General features: G+C 36.7%; 2 protein-coding genes across 2 annotated transcripts in view; one reads left to right on the top strand and one right to left on the bottom strand.

Annotated features, from left to right (window-relative positions):
- The window catches only part of LOC144627953 (dynein axonemal heavy chain 6-like), a 72,205-nt gene extending 57,378 nt beyond the window's left edge, over nt 1–14,827 (bottom strand). The window contains exons 1-20 of the mRNA XM_078485976.1: nt 14,462–14,827; nt 12,812–12,844; nt 11,854–12,287; nt 11,171–11,383; nt 10,178–10,232; nt 9,629–9,763; nt 9,072–9,210; nt 8,411–8,552; nt 7,306–7,498; nt 6,722–6,906; nt 6,073–6,181; nt 5,679–5,799; nt 5,119–5,270; nt 4,473–4,625; nt 4,147–4,248; nt 3,414–3,563; nt 2,735–2,863; nt 2,448–2,561; nt 1,807–1,950; nt 943–1,152 (exon numbers count right to left, since the gene is read on the bottom strand). Coding sequence (XP_078342102.1) covers nt 943–1,152; nt 1,807–1,950; nt 2,448–2,561; nt 2,735–2,863; nt 3,414–3,563; nt 4,147–4,248; nt 4,473–4,625; nt 5,119–5,270; nt 5,679–5,799; nt 6,073–6,181; nt 6,722–6,906; nt 7,306–7,498; nt 8,411–8,552; nt 9,072–9,210; nt 9,629–9,763; nt 10,178–10,232; nt 11,171–11,383; nt 11,854–12,287; nt 12,812–12,844; nt 14,462–14,653 — 3,105 coding nt within the window. The 5' untranslated portion in view covers nt 14,654–14,827. The remainder of the gene's footprint in view (nt 1–942; nt 1,153–1,806; nt 1,951–2,447; nt 2,562–2,734; nt 2,864–3,413; nt 3,564–4,146; nt 4,249–4,472; nt 4,626–5,118; nt 5,271–5,678; nt 5,800–6,072; nt 6,182–6,721; nt 6,907–7,305; nt 7,499–8,410; nt 8,553–9,071; nt 9,211–9,628; nt 9,764–10,177; nt 10,233–11,170; nt 11,384–11,853; nt 12,288–12,811; nt 12,845–14,461) is intronic.
- Nucleotides 14,828–16,009: 1,182 nt separating this feature from the next.
- On the top strand, nt 16,010–18,856 carry LOC144627955 (uncharacterized). The gene is made up of 2 exons (XM_078485978.1): nt 16,010–16,215; nt 16,881–18,856. Exons 1-2 carry the CDS (start codon nt 16,071–16,073, stop codon nt 17,882–17,884), a joined length of 1,149 nt encoding a protein of 382 aa, XP_078342104.1. The 5' UTR covers nt 16,010–16,070; the 3' UTR covers nt 17,885–18,856.
- Nucleotides 18,857–18,971: the final 115 nt, after the last annotated feature.

The following is an 18,971-nucleotide window of genomic DNA, read 5'->3' on the forward strand; positions in this document are numbered from 1 at the left end:
CGCGTCAAGAAAATTGGATAACAGCTTCGCCGAGGGCTTAGGTTTTGTCGTAAATGAGGAAAACAGGATTTACAATGTATCAGCGAACACCACGGTAAGCAAGTCTGTGTTTTTATTTTACTCAGTTGAAGTTCACATGGGGAAAATTAACCTTTGCGTGGATTGTTTACATAATGTTGATAAGATCAACAATGTCACGGTCGGTTAAATTAACGAATTTTAAGCAACTTTGAGATCTGAAAGCATCGCACTAAATCATTTCTCCAGGAAATCCTTTTAGTATCGAAAAGAACAATCATTTATCTGTCTAATACCAAATTTTCGGCCATTTATTTCGCTTCGCTCATACTTAAATAAAGCGATAAGTTTGACCTATTTTGAATTAAATCAAAAGTGTGTCGAATAAACTTAATTATATTTTGTAAATAAAAGGACTTTAAGAGCAGAAATTGCTTTCGACGTACTAATTTGATGTTATTCTTCGATATTAAATAGGTACTTTTCTTCCAGAGTGCTTTATTTTTCGACGCGAAGCTAACAAACTCGGCATAAATTTTGAGCTCCGAAAGCGTCAATTTTGCTGGATTTTAGACATATCGATTTTCTCGAAAACAAATCGATATTTAGCCAAACAAAGTATACTGTGATTTATTTTATATTAAGGCCTACCCATGGTAAGAGAATGAGCGAAATCCATTTAAGGACTCTTACCGACATATGTTTGACCGTAGGAAACCTGTGCTCTTAAGTTCTAATGTTTAGTATATCTTTGTTATCAACAGTTAAAGACAGACATGGAGGGCAAAAAACAGAAAGCAAGGAAAAGAGAGATATAATTCTCCTACCTATTGCTAAAAGGAATGTATAAAGACCAGTAAGGATAATTTTGATGTTGACTACATATACTACATATATATGATTTAAATGGGTTCAAAAGCCAACCTTTTTAAGGATTCCTTCAAGTGATGCCTCACTAGATGCCTGCCCTGAGACTTCTTCAATAGCTTCTGTGTGATCAAAAGCATCAATTTTGTTCAGTAGTCCCAGAGTAAGGGGTTCTTCTTCAGTGAAGTGGTAACCAAAGATCTGTTGAATATGCTCCCAGTGACGAGGCTTCAGTGCTGGGTTACGTAGGTTTGTTATGACTGGCAACTGAAATAAAACAATTTATTACCATAATTACTGAAGCTAGTCTCAATTGATTATTGACTAAAATTACAGAAATGTTTATCATTCATTGATTCAGCCTTTTTGTTACCAAGTTCAAATTAATATACCAATAAAACTAAATATTAATTTTCTCTTAAGTTAATCCTGGCAGATTCAATTGATATGTAAAACACAACCCAGAGGGTAGCAAAGGGGGGATCGTGATCCCATTTCACGCACAAGCTTTAACCAAATTCATGTGTCACATATAATTGAAACAGCAGAATTCACGGATCACGTGCCTTTTCTAGCTATTTTCATGCATCATGGTCTAATTTTTGCCCTATCTTCACACATCACGGTCTAACTTTTGCCCTTTTCACGTGTCACGCATAAACCCTTTGCCACCCTCAACCCAGCATCACACTTTCACCACTTTTTACCAGAGAAAAGGTAATTTTTATTTCTTCACACTCCAAAGAAGAAAATTTTGGAAGGAAAAAAACTTGAAAAATGTTTAGTGCAATCAAGAGAAAAAGTACATGTACATGTACCATCTACTTATCAAAAGAGGTACATGTAATTTGTCTGAACATTTGACAACAAAAAGGGCCAATAAATATGTGTGACTAAGCCAAAAAGATGTTATTTAATTACCTTATGCCTCATCCCTTCCACTTTGTCTTTCAGTATCGGCACCACTGAGTTAGGCGGCAGACCTTTCTCTAGCTGCATGACCGTCTTGGCATACTTCATCACTTGATTGCTCAGAGTTTCTGGGTTGAGGTCTTCAAAAGCAGTCTGAAAACATTAAAATTGACCAAAAAACAATTAAATGGAATATTACATAAAGCCTTGCTACTTAACAGTAATATCATAATGCCAGTCTTAAACTTTAGCTGCAAAAGCAATCAAATTCATTGTTGCAATTAGTGGGAAACAAAGAACATATGATAAAGGATTCACTCTGAACTTTCTTTGTTGCTCACTTGCAACAATGAATTTGATAGACGGTTATAAGTTCTCCCAGTTACAAGTGCATTCAAATCTCCTTAGAAAGTTCTATGTTGCAGACACATGAAGCAGGGACAAAATCAAGATCTGACATACATACATATGCAAATGTAGCAGAGACATGTTGGTTGCTTTAACATGTCCTCGCTACATTTTCTTCTGGGTGCAATCATGATTTTGTCCCTGCTTTATTTTAAGTTCCCACAATATCTTTCTTTATGCACATATCCACCTTTAAAATAGTGGATTTGTGGTGTAATAAGAATGAATCAGCACAAATTTACCTCAAGCCACTCATCATTAACAACATCCCACTCCACAAGTGAGTTCCACAGTGCTTGTTTTAGCTTCAACTCAGCATGAACTTCTTCAAGTTCTTCAAACTTAGCCACCTCAACCTAAGAAATAAAAAACAATGTTAATAACAGAAAGACATTAATTTTGTTTGTTCAAATCGATATGAGCGAACGATTGAGATACTGATTTAAACACTCAAAGATAAATTTCATATCTCTGCGCAACCATGTATTATCTACAATATATACCATGGCCAGCAGTTTGATATTAGCACCTTAAAGTTCTTTTGATGTGACTTGTAAGTGGAAGCCATATTATTTAAGTTCTCCATCTTCTCTAGCAGAGCTCCAAGGTACTGGATAATTTCATCTGACTGGGAACTGGAGTCCAGAATCTTGGGGTCCTGTTGTTTGAAAAAGTCAGTAATAAAATTATGTGAAAGAATAATTAATGTAGTTATGAAACAAAATAATATTGTAAACTTATCACAAAATAAAACAACATAATTATTATAGCTCTCTTAATAAATGTTTATTATATCAGAATCTTGGGGTCCTGTTGTTTGAAAAAGTCAGTAATAAAATTATGTGAAAGAATAATTAATGTAGTTAGTGAAACAAAATAATAGTTGTAAACTTAGTCACAAAATACAACAACATAATTATAGTGTCTCTTAATAAATGTTTATTATATCACACATCTTTGATTTAGGAAACACATGAAAGATATTATAAACTGCTAACAAATAATATTGTATTCACTAAATACTTTAAACATGTATATTTCCCAGCAGGATGCATAGTTAGTTTCCATACAGCTATATAAAATAAACATGGTGTCACACATCAAATTCTTTTCATAGCAGTGTTACAAAAATAGAAAATGTTTTATACACATGTCAACATCCATAAGGAGACCCAAGGACCAATGACGTGGGCTGTGTTGAACTGTACCTGTGCTTTTTGTTTAACTTCCTTGACTTCTTTGCCCAGTGATACAATGTCCTTGTCAATATGTGTGCACATCTTGTCAATATTGGCATCCCTCTCTGCTAGTGACTTGTCAATCACATTACGGACAGCTGTGACAGTTGGTCTTAGAGTCTGCAGAGTACATGAAATCGATTCAACGTTAAAACTGTTACAGTCCAAATATGAATAAATAAATAAATAAATAAAGAGTAAGCCACATCAGCTGTAGCTGGTTTTTACATGGGTCCTCTATCCAGGTTGAATTGAAATTTGAAAATGTTGGTTTTTCATGTGAGGAAAACCTGAGAACCTGGAGAAAAAACCCTCAGAGCAATTAAGCAAGAACCAACAACAAAATCAGCCCACAAATGGCAACTAGCCGGAATCAAACCCAGGCCACATTGGTGGGAGGTTATTGCTCCCCACAAGTCTTCTTATAATGGCTTTCTACAAAATTTATAAACAATCAAATAATGCTCCCTGCACATCTTTAACACATTTTTTTTGTATAAGGTCAGTTTTTTTTTTTTTCCCAGAGCTGTCATCAACATCAAAATAATATAGTACATCACTATAAAATAAATATTCATCCATTCCAATGTACCGGAAATAAACTTTTTTTTTTCAGGTCTACACAGTTGGCAGAACACGCACAATTCTCTAGATGGCAGGCAATACTGCCAAGACAAAATACTGACCATAATGCAAACATTACCTGGTAAACAGCAAGATCTTCAGGAGGTGTTGGAACTTTGTATGTTTCAATCAAGTCATACAGTTCTTTGACAACAGTGGCATCTCTTTCAATGTCATCCACCTATTGAGAGTGCAGTATTTAACATTAACTTACAAAAATATGACAGTCGTGTAAAATGCATAGTTGCTTCATCACATTTTAGTGCAACAGATCATGAGGCAACATATAGCGCTTACTTAGAATGGCAATCTAAAGGCTGACTGTTTTCCCTAGTGGGATATAGGGAATGAAATACAGAAGTTTTCTTTGTGGTTCTAATTACTCAACAATCATTGGAGACTTACTTTCTCTTGAATGGTGTCAAGGAAGGTGAGGCTTTCAACATACTCCACTGTGCTGCTGGGTATGGCTTCCAGTTTAAACTGAGCATCTTGACAGAATTCCATCAGTGTATCTGTTCTCTTCTTGGCCAGTTTGGGTAAAATGTCATTTATTACCTGTAGCAAAAGAAGAACATGTGTTAACAGCAAATTATGACTTTGCTCTCTGTGCTTTGCATTGGCAGGCTGTAAATATTCAAAGGACATTTGTCATCTCAACTCATGGAGTTTCTGGTGTTGAGGTCTGGTCTAGTCACATGTATCCATGCATTGGGTGGTGGGATAACTCGTAAGATAATATCAATAGAGGGATAGCAGCTGTCAAAGGCGCCTGATATCCTGATGTCCGATCTTGTCTTATAACTCAAATTGTGAAGGACATTTAGCACTGTAAATGGGCTATACAAAAACCATTATCATTCATTCATCATTCAGTCAGTCAGTCAGTCAGTCATTCAGTCAGTTAGTCCTTCATTCCATAATTATTATGGTTGAGCTTATTTATTACTTATTTAAAATGATGCTCCAGACTTCTGATTTTCTCTATTACCACTTTTTGTTGCAAACAACACATTACGATTAGTTGAAGAACATAACAAGCTTTGCTAACCTCCAAACACTTCAGTGGCGATGGAATAAGAACTTCCTTTAGCTTCTTGCAGTCAACAAGGATCATGCCAATTGGCCTCCGCTCCAAAATGCCAACTGCTTGTTCATGTTCATTGTTATATTTTTCCAAAGACTCAGAGAAGAATCCAACATCTAAAACAAGCAGCAGCAAACAATGAATAATATTACACATACAATGTAGCACTTCCTAGACAGTACAAGTTGTTGCAAAGCAGTCTTGAAAGCAGTCACCAAAAAACAACAACAACCATTTTATACCAAAATATACCAAATAATTATAACCAAAAGCAACATTGGGACATATTGACTAGGGCTTTCAAAACAAGCCGGCAACCGCAACTGCTATAGTTCCGCCAGCTACTTGATGGTATTTCCCCAGTCAGTTCACTCTGGTTGATAACAATCAGCTTGCAACAAACAATGTCACAGCTGCCTACTCTTCAAGTTGCTGACACCTATTTTGTACTTCAAAACATATTTTTCAAACCCATGATTGACACCCCTACTGTATATTAAATAGAAATTTAAAGCTGTAAATACCATGTTCTTCCTGCCTGATGGCCTCCAGATCCAAACTCTCATTCTCTTGATAGAACTGGCGATAAGGCTCAAAGGTTCCAGCATACTGCCAGGCAGCATCAAAGGCTGCGGAAATGGCATCCTGAACAAAACAGAAACAAAGAGGATAAGATTACACTGTGATTATCATAAGTCAAAAGTCACAAACTTACTTTTAATCAAATTTATGGTTAACTACTATTACATTGACTTACAGTACTAGGAAATGTGAGAGGAATAAGTTAAATTTTTGGGCAAGACCATCAATATATAAATGTGAAAATATTTACAGATGTTTGTCTGGCTGGCATAACAGACAACTCTTGCCACACAGTCATGCAGACATCTGTAACTGTAACAAAATACAGCCACAAACCTTGATACTCTGTATAATACCCTGGAGATGTCTGTCATCTTCAAACATGGTAGCCAAGCTAGGCCCATCACCAGCAGTTTTCTCTTCAACTTTACCATTGATGAATGGCCTGCATAATGTAACGAAACAGCATCAGAATAAAGTTCTGAATTTGTCAGTCGATTAGCATTTTCTTTACGCAAAAGGTACAATTACGACAAGGGCACTTCAGCAACTGACAGCACTATATAGTCTGTAAGTTGATTTATTTACTCAATTGTGTCCGTTTGGTCTCTGCGTTAATCAGGTTCAACTGTATTGGTACTTGTTTTTATAATTTCGTTTTGATTTTGTTTTTGATTTTGATTTGGACATTTTCTTACACTTGTAAAATACTGTCTTAGTCACACAAACTGTAAAAGAACTTCATTATCAATACTATTGATAAATAATGTAACTTTTGTTGTAAGATTTGAGTGTTTTCAATACTTTTTTCCAAAATTTCAAAACCCAAACAATGTCACTATTGTTTACATGAGGCCCAAGGATAAAAGAAGTGGTTCAAACAAGCCTATATCAGTAGATGGCTTTAAGCTGTTACATCCTTTCTTGGTAGACATAGCATTATCACAAACCACAGTTTCCTGATTTTGAACACAATTAAACTTACTGGGTGAAGGCATCGAAGTATGGGTCAGGCACCAAGTTTTGAACACTTAGGACAGCATCTTGAAATTTCTTGATAACTTCTCCTAGCCCATCCTGAAAGTCATCTAATCCAGGGAAAAACAGCAATGCTTGAGGCTCTAAAAGCAGCTCTGTGGTGTAGAGTGGATGAAGCTCCCCTTGCTCATCCTATTACAAAGAAAGTTCATGTTATAATTGATGTTTATATGTTGTTTACAAGTACTTCCTTTATATTCATACATCAAGTCATACTAAAGCATTAGGCATATCACTCTGCTGAGTCTCAACAAACGACAGATATCTTAAAGGACCCTAGTCAGCCTTCACCATTTTCGATGCCATCGAAATTATGAAAACTATATGCAAAGGCGAAATCTCAGGTTGCATTGCTGCACGTTGTGTTATAATACAAGTCTTTTTAATAATCTTTAGCAATTTCACAGTGATATCTTTTATTTAGACATGCTCACACAAAAACTTTAGCACTGAAACTCTCGTATGTAAACAAAAACAAAGGCATGTCTAATCTAGGGTCTTTTAATGTAGATTGACTGGTCAAAGGGATACCTTTTGCTCCACACCCTCCCCCTCAGTTGGTTTTTCCTCTTCTGACTCCATATCTTCACTAGTTCCCTGGATTTGTGCGGGGGTGGGTGTGTGCTGCAGTTGTTCTTCCAGATAATTGAGTAGAGTGGCTACGGAGTTTGCTGCCAGGACGTGCATGGTGTTCACTATCAGGTAGTCAGCAAGCCGGATAAAGCTGTAAACAGAACCACTCATAAGCACTCCATGTACTATAGATAATGTTATATACCTGTAGTAAATGGTTTGAACCCAGGAGTAACAGTAGGTCGTATAGTGTGATCATCGACTGACAACAACTTTTCACTTGACTCTGAAGATGACTTCTGCTCAGGTTGTTGAAATGTCAGTCACCAACAACAGTTCTTCTCAGAACTACTCTCACCCAGACGATCACACTATACAACCTATGGATAATGTTGTTTAAGTTCTAACACTTTTTATTTTAATTGCCTGAAGGCAACAGGCAGTCACCAAAAATTTTGTTTTTCTCAACTGTTTTATTGCTGGTTTTCACTGTCACGCAATCAAAAAATAAATCAAACCATCAACTACAGAAGATGAATTTCAATATTAAGATGATAATATATAAACAATCCAGTCGGGTCTGTGCGGTGTACCGCAGTTATTTTCCGAACCTTCCACACAATAATAACGCTTTGATGGAGCCGCCAAACTGTGTCCTGCCGAGGGACACAGAGGCGCCGTGAGAGAAACCACGGAACCAATCTTACCGCGGCCATCCTGGCTAAGAGCAGTACCTCACATAAACACCACTAAGAGAAATGTTCATCTGCACAAAATGGAAAGGAAAGGCCTTTAACAAAACAGCCCGGCACCAGCGATGTCACATACGAGGAGAACTCAAATATTCAAAATGCTCTTTTAAAAACGAATGACACTACGATCTGGAAATTGCCAAAAATATATACGGTATTTTTTTTATCTCGCCTAATGACAACGAAAATTTAGCAGGCCAGTGAATTTTAATTCAGAATTTTATGACGTAACATGAAAACCAAGAATAGTATCTTTTAAACTCTTTTTACAAATTTTAGATCAGTTACAAATCGTTTTATTAGTATCATACCTTGTGAGTCTTTTACAATGACTTCTCTTATTGGCCTGTTCAGTATACGTCATCTTGTCAGGTGCATCCCCATACATATCCATCTCATATCCACTTGGCATTAAATAAGATGACATGGACTGTGCTGGACCACCATATTCGTCTGTCAATAATAATAGTTTAAAGTGATTATCGTAAAACTACAAATTTATCAAAGCAAAAAATTCCCATTAAAAAGTTGTTATTTCAGTGCATCAAAGTGAAAAAGATCAGGGTTGATAAGGCTGGAGTGAATGCACACGTTGATGTAGCAATCAAACCACATTTGTGCCTTAATTAATGATATTAGAACCATCACTTTAATTTGGAAAAACCTAGAGATGATGTTTAGTAATACTTTCTTAACTTGGACAAACAAAATCTCAGAAATATTAGAACTGTGACAAAGAAATGTTTTTCATATGAAACACTTAAAAAGCAAATTGGCTATATGGTAAAATTAATGTGGCCTCTTTTCAAGGATAACACTGTATTTTGAAATTTTATTACTTTAAGTTCAAGAAACTGATTTTGCTGTTTCCTTGGTGACATTAAATTTGATTTTCACATAAATTTCTTAAAGGATGAAAATTCATCACCTGAACTTCACCTTGAATAAATTTTTTGAGAATGACAGACACACCTGCATACATGCCCATAGGACTGTCCATATCCATAAAATAATCATCAGGGGTGAAGCCAGCCTCTAACAATGCTGTCCGACATGCACTTCTTACAACTTCTTTTACAAGGTCACGGAACTCTGCTAGCCTGCCAGCAACCTGCAGGTGAAAAAGTTACTTTGTAAAACCCCTAAATTTAATATAATTTCACCATTTTTCAGAATTCACAGCCAATTTCTATAAGCAATAAGACAAAGTAGTTGTATTTATTGGAGTTAAGAGTGTTTGGTCTTCGTAGAATTGACTATTCAACAAATGAATGGAAAACCATGAGGAAGTGATGAATACACAATAAGGATTGTAAAGATATTTTAATGACTCATAAAATAGAAAATATTTCTTTCATTTCCTGCAGAGCCTCTGTAATAAAAGTGTTGGTAAATAAATAAATAAATAAACTGATAAGTATAGTACATGATTAGAAATTATACATGTGTACCTGTACTTGTAGATAAAAAAATACCAAAACTATACACAATTAAGTGACTGGTCAAAAGCACTATTCTGTGATACATACTTCTTCAAGCTGTTCAAATTGAGCATTGCGGAACTCATCCAAAGTGTATGTGTGTCCTTTCTCCACTCTGCACAGTCCCATGTCACTGATGCGGTAGCACATTTCTCGCACATTTAACAGGGCTGGCCGCAAAGACTATAAAATAAAGAGATTTCTTTTAGTATAATTTATGCAGTGTTGTAGTCGGTTTACAACTTTGTGGTAACATTCAAAACGATACGACATTCACAATGGATAACAGAACATTCCAAGCTTTATTACCTTTTAATATTGGTATTACAACATGATCTTGACAGGAAACAATTGACTAAGCTAGAGTTCAAAGAATATAATGTCTCAAAAGACTAACTAATATTGAACATGAGTAACGTGTAATGCAACATGTCATGGCTATGGTCATGGTAACTAAAAGTGGTTTGTTTTTTTCTTTGAAAAAAAAAATCCTTTAAACATGCAGTAGACATTTTTAGTCTATTGATAACAGTTAAGTAATATAAGCACCTTGCAGAAATTGATACATGAACTGAAATAAACATTGATGATACTTACTGAATTAACAATGAAGAGATTTTCCTGCAACTGGTTTTTACACTGAGTCACTTTCCTGTATTTGTTAAAGAATAATAATTATCACCGGTAACTTACAACAATAATCAACATACCTCTTTGCTAACAAATATCACAACATAATGTGTAGTTCCATAAATTATCCTTTACTCCCCCAAAAAAGGGATTTTTCCTAAGGACCCCCCACCCACCCCTCTGGAAATTTCAATTACGCTTCATGCACTTGCTTAAAGATTTTTTGCCTTTGAGACCCCTCCAGCTGCCCCCAGGAATTTCCAAACCCTTTAGTGGGGGGAGTATGGACATTTTCTTGAACCACACTACAAGTACATTGCCTTTGGGTTGATTCTGGGGTAAAGTATACCGGTAGATATTAGTTTTGATCTTTATTTGTCATGACAGCTTTTATGAAACATTTCTCCTGTCAGATGGGCTAAATAAATAAATAAATCACTTTATTTAAAGAAGCTATGTCACGGACAACTCAACTTGAAAAAATTGGCCAATTTTTTCAAGTTTGTTGCTCATAATCTGTCTCAATCTTCATCAGTCGAAACCATTCCTTGGCTATTTTCAGGATTTCATTACTCGTTGTGTTTTTCTTCCTTAGAAAACTACTATTTTGAGGTTTCCTTCAATTTAAAAGCAATCAGAAAAATGACTTAAAATACCGTGCATAGCTCCTTTATGTCGTTTTTTGGCCTGTTGTACCAATTAAAAAACTTAAAAAAATAAACAAATATTGCAAATAGAACAGAACAGAATCTTGTAACAATCGGCAGGAGGCTGACCAGTTGGCTATTTACAAACCGTGGACTAAATTTGGGACTACCGAACACAAATCCATGTATAGCGGCAGGGAGGGGAAATTTTAATAAAACCTGGGACCTCCAAAGAGCACACTGCCTCCTATATATAATACCCTACCACGAAACTAAAGCAAATTAAAATACCGGTAATGTGTATATAACTTACTTTGTCTTTACATTTTTCCTCCACACAACAAAGGCTTTCCACATCCTGAAGTTAGCAAATGTTGGGATTTTAACGAGCCTTTTGTAGTCTTTGTACTCCTTCTCCCAGCGCTCAAGAGCAGTAAACTCTGCTTCATTGTCACGTATGTGAGTTACTCCCTCAGTACTTATTGTGTAGTAATCTGAATGGTTGATTTCTGAATGCTTCACAATCCTATTTGAGTTAAATGTAAAATGTTAGTCGTGTCAGAAAAAGTAAACATAAAAGAAATACTACAGTCCCAAATGAGGAAAACATATTTAAATATATCAGTATGACTTTACTTACAGTTTTGTCATTATGGTGAAATAAATAATAACTTGTGGTTTAATTTTATCTTTGACAGGGCTCGAGACTAATGGTAGCCAACTAGCCAAAGGCTACTAAAATTTAGGTTTTGGCTACCAGGTTTAGCATTCCTACTAGCCATTTGGCTAGTGAAAAACTCGGAAAAGTAAACTGTTCTTGATAGAAATCAATATACTTGACTAGTGAAAAATTACTTTTTTTTTTTTGAAGGACCATTCAATACCCCTATTTATTATCAGACATACATTTCCATACCCAAAACCAAAGGGAAACAAAATAAATATTTGAACCAATGATAAAATTGAACCACAACATGTACATGAACATTTACTTACTTAAGGTTGTAAGGATTGTATTCAATGGATGATCGATCCACAGCTGGGGTCATGTAAAGAAACCCAAGTTTAGAGTTCTCCTTTATCAAGCTGATGATCTGCAGTGGGTCTCTTAAACCTTCAGGTATAACATCTGTCTTGCCCACCAATCCAACACTCTCATTACCGATTCTCTGCTTCGGTGAAGCCTGTTTCTGTGGACTCTTACTATTAACTTGAGCAACTGAATCAAATTTTTCTTGTTTATTTTTTAAGTCATCTGGCAGGTTTGGTAATGGAGATGTTGTCCGTTCAAGAGGCTCTACAACATCTCTTCGGCGTGACTTTTTCTTATCTGGCTCAGAAGAAGGGGGAGGTGTTGGAGATTTTGTCTTTCCTGCAGAAGATGTGTAAGGAAGACTTCTTTGCTTTTCTTGATATCTGGCAAGATTTGGCTAAGGACGAGAAGAAAGATGGAACATATTTAAAATATTTTTTCTGCCTTAGATACCATCCTATTTTTGTGTGTAAATTTTACCTGTAAGGTAGGTAGGTAGGTAGGTACACTGTAAATAGGTAGGTACGTAAGGAATTCCTCAGTAGGTAGAGGAATTTACTGCCCCAACGGAATTTTAGTGGTTATAACCTCCCGTCAATTTAATCCTGTTTTTAAGACTAATTGATTGAGAAATAGTTTTATCGTCTCTAATGTACTTAAGTTTGGATTCTAATCACTCTTGTATAGTTTTTTAAATATTTTACATTTTATGGTATACGTTTTTATAAATTTGTAAATACAACATTCAACCTTTGGGTTGTGAAGTTGTATGAATAAAGTACTAGGAAATACTGCAAGCATTTAAAATTATGCATTTCTAAACAAGCTGCAGTCTATGGCAGTTAGTACATCAGATATTATGCAATTTGTGCAAGCCGTGCCAATTAACACCACTTCCAATTAATTCACTTTTAAACTTACCAGAGGCTCTAGCCTAGGTGCTGTTGGTATATTCTGAAGAGAAAACAAAGAGGGGTGAATTATACTGGGCAATCAAGACGAAAATAGTGTTAACATTGCTTGTCTGAGCCCCGGGGGTCTAATTTTTGGGGCCCGGGCCCCCCCCCTCTTTTTCTTTAAAGTGACGTACTTGTGAATAAAGTTTACTTCTTTGTTTTAAATCATAATTAACTTACTCTCCACAGAGAACATGCTTGGTCCCTTGCCTGTCAGGCAAGTGAGTATTTAAAGTTACTTGTCTGGCAAGAAAATCACCTTCGATGACCAAATGGGACCTCCCACACTTCTTCAATTTGGTATTGATTTGTCTGAATTATGTTTCTCACATCAGGCTTTTAGCTAAGTGGTTGTCCAGCCTACCAAAGGACGGCCACTTTTCAGAAATAGGAGATTTTTAAAGGCCTGTTTGGACAGCAATTTATGAACTTCTGGGCTTAAATTATGTGACAAAATGGTATAATTTTAAATATGTACATTCCAAAGGCTAAGCCTTACTGGCGTGATTTTCTTCACTTTTTACATCTTTTTAGCAAGTTGCCTTATTACTGCTTTCTTCACATTAGTCAGAATTGAGCAAAGTGATTTCACAAGCAAAGCTACTTTTCAAAGTCACAAAGTCGTCCCCAGGCCACTTTGTCAGAGGCTAAAAATTTCTACACACCTGGGCATTCAGTTCTTTTGTGTAAGTCTGTGGCTTGTCAGTTTCAAATATTAATAACAACTATGGCCCCATGAAATGTAGCCCTTTGATCCAAAATAATTTGGACACCCACTTTCAAAATCATGGCTAAAAGCCTGCCTCACAACAATTATATTTGCCTTTTACGGCAAATTATTATTTTGCTCAACCTTATTCAATAATACTGCTTCATGTTTTCACCTTAAATCAGATAAATATCAAGATTTATAATAACTAAGACTGCAAGTGCTCAGCAGTTATGCACAACAAAAACATGATGCACAATTAAATTATTTGTAGTGTAAGCATTTGGAGATTACTGAGAAATTAAAAAAAGAACTCTTTCAATCATAAAAAGTTCTTGAGTACTTGAATGCTACCAGCATAAATTGTTGCCACATGTTGTACATGTATGCACACATTTTTAAGACAAAAACATAAGCTAGTGGTAAAACTTTATTGACATGGACTGCAACAAATTAGCATAAGGTCCCTGAGACTTTTTAGTATCCAAGTGTCAAGAAATAATTTTTAGACAGAGGGGTTATTTCCCCTGTTACAATAGCAGACAAAAAGGTTTAATACAAGTTATTGTCCATAAAAAGGACTCCTCCGCGCATCTAAAACTGCACAAGTATTGAACATGACTGCCTGCAGTCACTATCTCACATAAAGAATCCTTCAAAAGGTTACAGTACTGGCAGTGTACGGTACCCAAGGTGAGGTATCTTATAAGTTAAACAAAGTATTCTAAAAATACAAGAATGGCAGAAGGGTATTACTGTTATATCTACATAAGCTCGTGTAAAAGACGCCCGGGCCATGGTATTAGGGGTGAAACTTGTTCTTTCGAGTTCTCCGATAACAGTTGTCTTGTCTGCAAATGTTTCACTCAAATTCCTGAGCTATCTGTATGTGTATTTACAGCTTACCTTTTTGAGCTGTACAGGAGTCGGGCCACTAAATCTAAGAGCCTTTGGATTTGGTTTCAATTGAGGTTTTGCATAAATACGTGCACGAAGCTCATTCTCGTCAATCCCCGGCAAAGAAAACGCATCGGATCTTGGGTTGTTTGCTGGTTTCCTACTGCCGTTCGCCAAAGTGCTTGCACCGTTTTGAGCCATTTTTTGTGTTAAATATAGCCTTCAACTGAAAGTGGTCTGTTATCCTTAGAAGTTTAAATCACCAGTTCTCTGATACATCGGTTAGCGAAGCTTCCAAAGCACCGAAGACGGGCTAAATACATGAGAAACCTTCATACTGTTCGATGTTTTTCAATTTTGTCCGCCATTTTGTATCTGTACAAAGTTGCTACGTAACGAGGTTGTCAACTGTCCGAGCCTCGATCTCATGTCAGAACTGAAATGAAAAATAAAGAGAAAATAGATGGGACGAGATGGGACAAGCGAATCGAAAATAAAAATTCAAAAATATCTTTATAAAATGTAGACATCATGATAAGAGGCTTTTTCCTGTGTATTATATTGCTATGCCTTACTTTTGTGTAGATTATAGAGATATCGGAAGTTACAAGTTTACACGCTTGGATGACCGAGTCAGTTCCATGCATGAATGGTATCTGAGTAAAGAGCGCTAAATATTTAAAATCTTGTTTGAAATCGAAACAAAGCTGTTTGACTTGAGAAATTTTATGTTAAGCTTAAGGCAAAATTTATTGTATGAAAATCTTTTCCTTAAGTCGTACTTTCTAGAAAGACCGAGAAAATTTCGTGAAAATAATCTATACGGGGGGGGGTCCATTCGCCAACTTGGAATCTGATTGTTTACAGTCGACTCGGGGAGGAATGAAACCCACTTACTTTAAAAACAGTTTCTGTTTTCGCTACTGTACTACTGTTTAGTTTGATATAGCTGTATGTTAAAATTGATTATGGTTATCCTACAGAAAAGCTGTTTAGAAATTAACTCCGCAAATAATTTTAGTTAAATAACAAAGAAGAAGAAGAAAATTTTTAAAGATCAGAAGTCCTTCACCAATAAAGTTCTCGCGAAATTTCCCCTTATCGCAAAGTTAATTCAATTTATTGTTTACGTTATCTCATCGAAAAAGTCGTCATAGTTCATTGAATGCATGACTGTACGTGAAAAAGGCGGCATTACTAAATACCTTTGGTGTAGGAATTCACAGAACCTAGTCAGGCAAACCAAGCGATAAGAAAAGATTCATTGGTTTGGCAAAAGGAAGTGGAATTCTTTCTCGGCTACATAATTACTTAAATCACGGGCGTTCGATTATCGAAACTCTTCACTCCTAAAGGATCGTGTTTCTGCTAGAAAAGAATCGAAGCCTTTTGCATGTTACTGTATGATCATGGAATAGTTAGTGATCAAAACACCAAATGTAACGCGCAAAGCTAACACCAAATATTTGAAGGAAGAAAGATCTGGAAGGGCGCGACTGTGATCTCGATGGTTTCTGATGACCCTGGAAATGGTCTCCTGTAGTTTTTTTCTACTTGAGTAACTTGGTTCAGTGATAAACAACGAGAACGGTTGCGATAAAGAGGTATGGCCTAACTGATGGTGAATTTAACAAGAGAAATGAGTCAGAGGAAAGATGGACAAATCAAAATCGAAACCTTTCTCGACTCGCTTGTGAGACAAACATCAGTTTTTGCAGTCGCTGCTGTGGGTTTATTTCTCATCATAAAAGAATACTTGATCGGTAAGAATACTTAAATGTAATTCAGCTCTATTAACACAGGGAACGCGGAGCATTTTTCCAATTAGGGGACTGACTAGTGTCTTGAAGTAGGGGGCTTTAGGGACTTTTCTTTTAGAAAGTCTTTATTTTTTTCGAAAATATTGGGGTGGGCTTAGCGCCCAGCCCCACGGGCCCCGGCTCCGCAGTCCCTGTAACATAAGCCTGTTTGCGTTATAGATGTACTTAATTCGTAGTTTGCATTTGTGATCACGCGCGCTCTAAGTATTTTCCTTTTTCTCCCCCCCCCCAACCCGGCCCAAAATGGGAATTCAACTTACTGTCTTCATATTCCGGTTCTGAAGTATCTACAAGATTATTAAATTCGAATCTTTTATGTAAGGTATGGCCTGAAATAGCAAAAAACTTATACTTAAAACTCGACATATTTCTGCAAACATAGTAAACTGTCCACAGCCTCTAGTTTTCAACGCAAAAAAAGTGAGAGAATCGGCGAGCGAAGCAAGCGTGAGCCCCCACCCCCTCGAGCCTCCTGCTTTGCGCTGGCGTCCAGTTCTCTCGCCGTTCTTTACCCACGCTCAACGATCGAAAAAATAGAGGGCTGTGAACAGTCTACAAACATAGCGTTTAACAGGGTTTTCTCAAGGTTTTCTCTATTTGCTTGAAAGGTTCGTTTATCGTCTGCCAACCAATCAACAGGGGTGTTAGAGTGAACCTATCCTACAGCCAATCACAAGCCGACTACGATAAGGCTTATTGTTCGATGTCCATGACAGATTTCGCGGGAAATCTGATTGTTGCAACAGGAACTTCGCCCAACACAATCCCTGGAGTTACCATTATGGGAATCAAGTCAGGCGATGGACGGGCAATTTATCAGAATTTTCTACCATTTGCTTTTGTTATTCAAGCTGCTCTCTGCTGTATTCCGACGATATTATGGAAAACTTGGGCTAGTGAAATACTTCGTGCATCTGTTAGATTCATTGTGGATATCTCAACGAAATTGTCTCCCTCAATGGATGTTGCAACTCATGGCTCAGTCAAAAAGGACCAAAGTTTTGAAATCGTAACAGAGGATCTAAGCAGTCAAGTAGATTTTTGGGCAGAAAGGAAATTTCTTGTCAGAGTTTACACAACAAAGTTAATGCTAAACCTTGGCATTTTTATTTTTATCGTTTGTTTTTATTTGACATATCCCATTCTTGATTATTTCAGCTTGCAAGGTTTGTTTGTATGTCACGTGCACAAGCAAACTCTTGTAACATGCGCTTTTCCTGATATTGACTTGTTCAGATTAGCTTGGATTGTAAACATCGTCCTCGTCGATGTTTCCATTGTAATCGTAGCTCTTCAGCTGATAAACGTTGCTTTCTGTATGCCACGTAAGAAAACGTTTTTCTCGTGGTACTTGGGAGCGGAAGACAGGAAAAGATCTCGGTTATCCAATGATTCACATTTGATCTCACACTTCTGTTACGAAAACCTTAGTGCTATGTGTCCTAGTATTGTGAACAACTCGTTCAGTCAAAGAAAGCCAGTATATTCTCCTCTTATTTCACTTGGCAGTTCAGAGGAGGAGCTGAGTTCCTCGAGGTCAAGCTCATCACTGTCATACAATACAGCTCCTCAGCTATTTAAAAGACAAATCACTGAAGGAGAAAAGGAATAATACAACTACCAGTGAAATTAGTTCCCCCCCCGGGGGGACTCCCAAATGAAAGGGGCGGGGATGCTCGTCGTCTCGCTTGGGGGTGTAAGTTTCGGGTTTTTGGCCCTGTGTTCTGGGGAATTAGCTAATAATTTTTGCCGTCAGGATCTCTTTTAGAGTTCAACAGGAAGAAATAAACAAATATAATGCACCTATTCGCTTTGTTCACGATCCCATAATACATCTTGTTTACCCCAAAACATTTTGCAGAAGCATTGTTTTCAATTTCTCTTGGAACGATTGTACGTCATTGTAAATCCCAAGAGAAATTGAAAACAATGCTTATGCAACAAATTTTTTGGGGGAGGGTAAACAAGATGTATAATGGGAACTGTGAAAACAGCAAATTAATGGATTGCCCCAGGATGAGGGGGGGGGCAACCCCAGGGGAATTTGAATCTTGTGGGTTGTTCCCCCTACCATCATCAAGGGACAAACCATTCATAGGTGCATAAATTATATTTGTTGTATTTTGGTACCTTTTAGTGGGTCACGAAAAGCTTGAGGCACGCCAAGATTGGTCTTCTTTAGGGGTCCTTTTTAAAATTTCCAACAAGCATCCCCACCCCTTTTATGATAGGAGTCCCCCCCAAGGGTGAGTTTTTTTTTCATGATGGAACAAGATACTTCAAAGTTTAAATTTGCTTTTATTAACAGATACAGAAACTGACAAATTGGTTTCGACAGAAACATTGTTTTTCTATTTGATTCGAACAGGGTATATTTTTAGGGAAAGAGTTTAAAGTGTTATCAGGATTTAAAATATAATATGGGTAGCTGCTGATATACAAGCTATAATGCTGATATAAAGGCTATCAAGGCCATACATAGAGGGGGGGGGGGGGCAGTTGCCGAAACCACTTAAGGTGTGCAGAGTTTGCCCCTGCAGACAATAGACTTTTTGCATAAATGGCGTCTTCATTTGAATAACAATACATATACATCCAAAGCCTCACACTCACGTAAAAAATCCTTTGTCCAAAAACATCCACATGAGGGTAAGGATGTACTAAGTATTGTTATGCAAATTTAGGCGTCATTTATGCAA

This window comes from Oculina patagonica, chromosome 10, assembly GCF_052425735.1.
Source record: "Oculina patagonica isolate OP01 chromosome 10, crgOcupat, whole genome shotgun sequence".
Taxonomy (NCBI): domain Eukaryota; kingdom Metazoa; phylum Cnidaria; class Anthozoa; order Scleractinia; family Oculinidae; genus Oculina; species Oculina patagonica.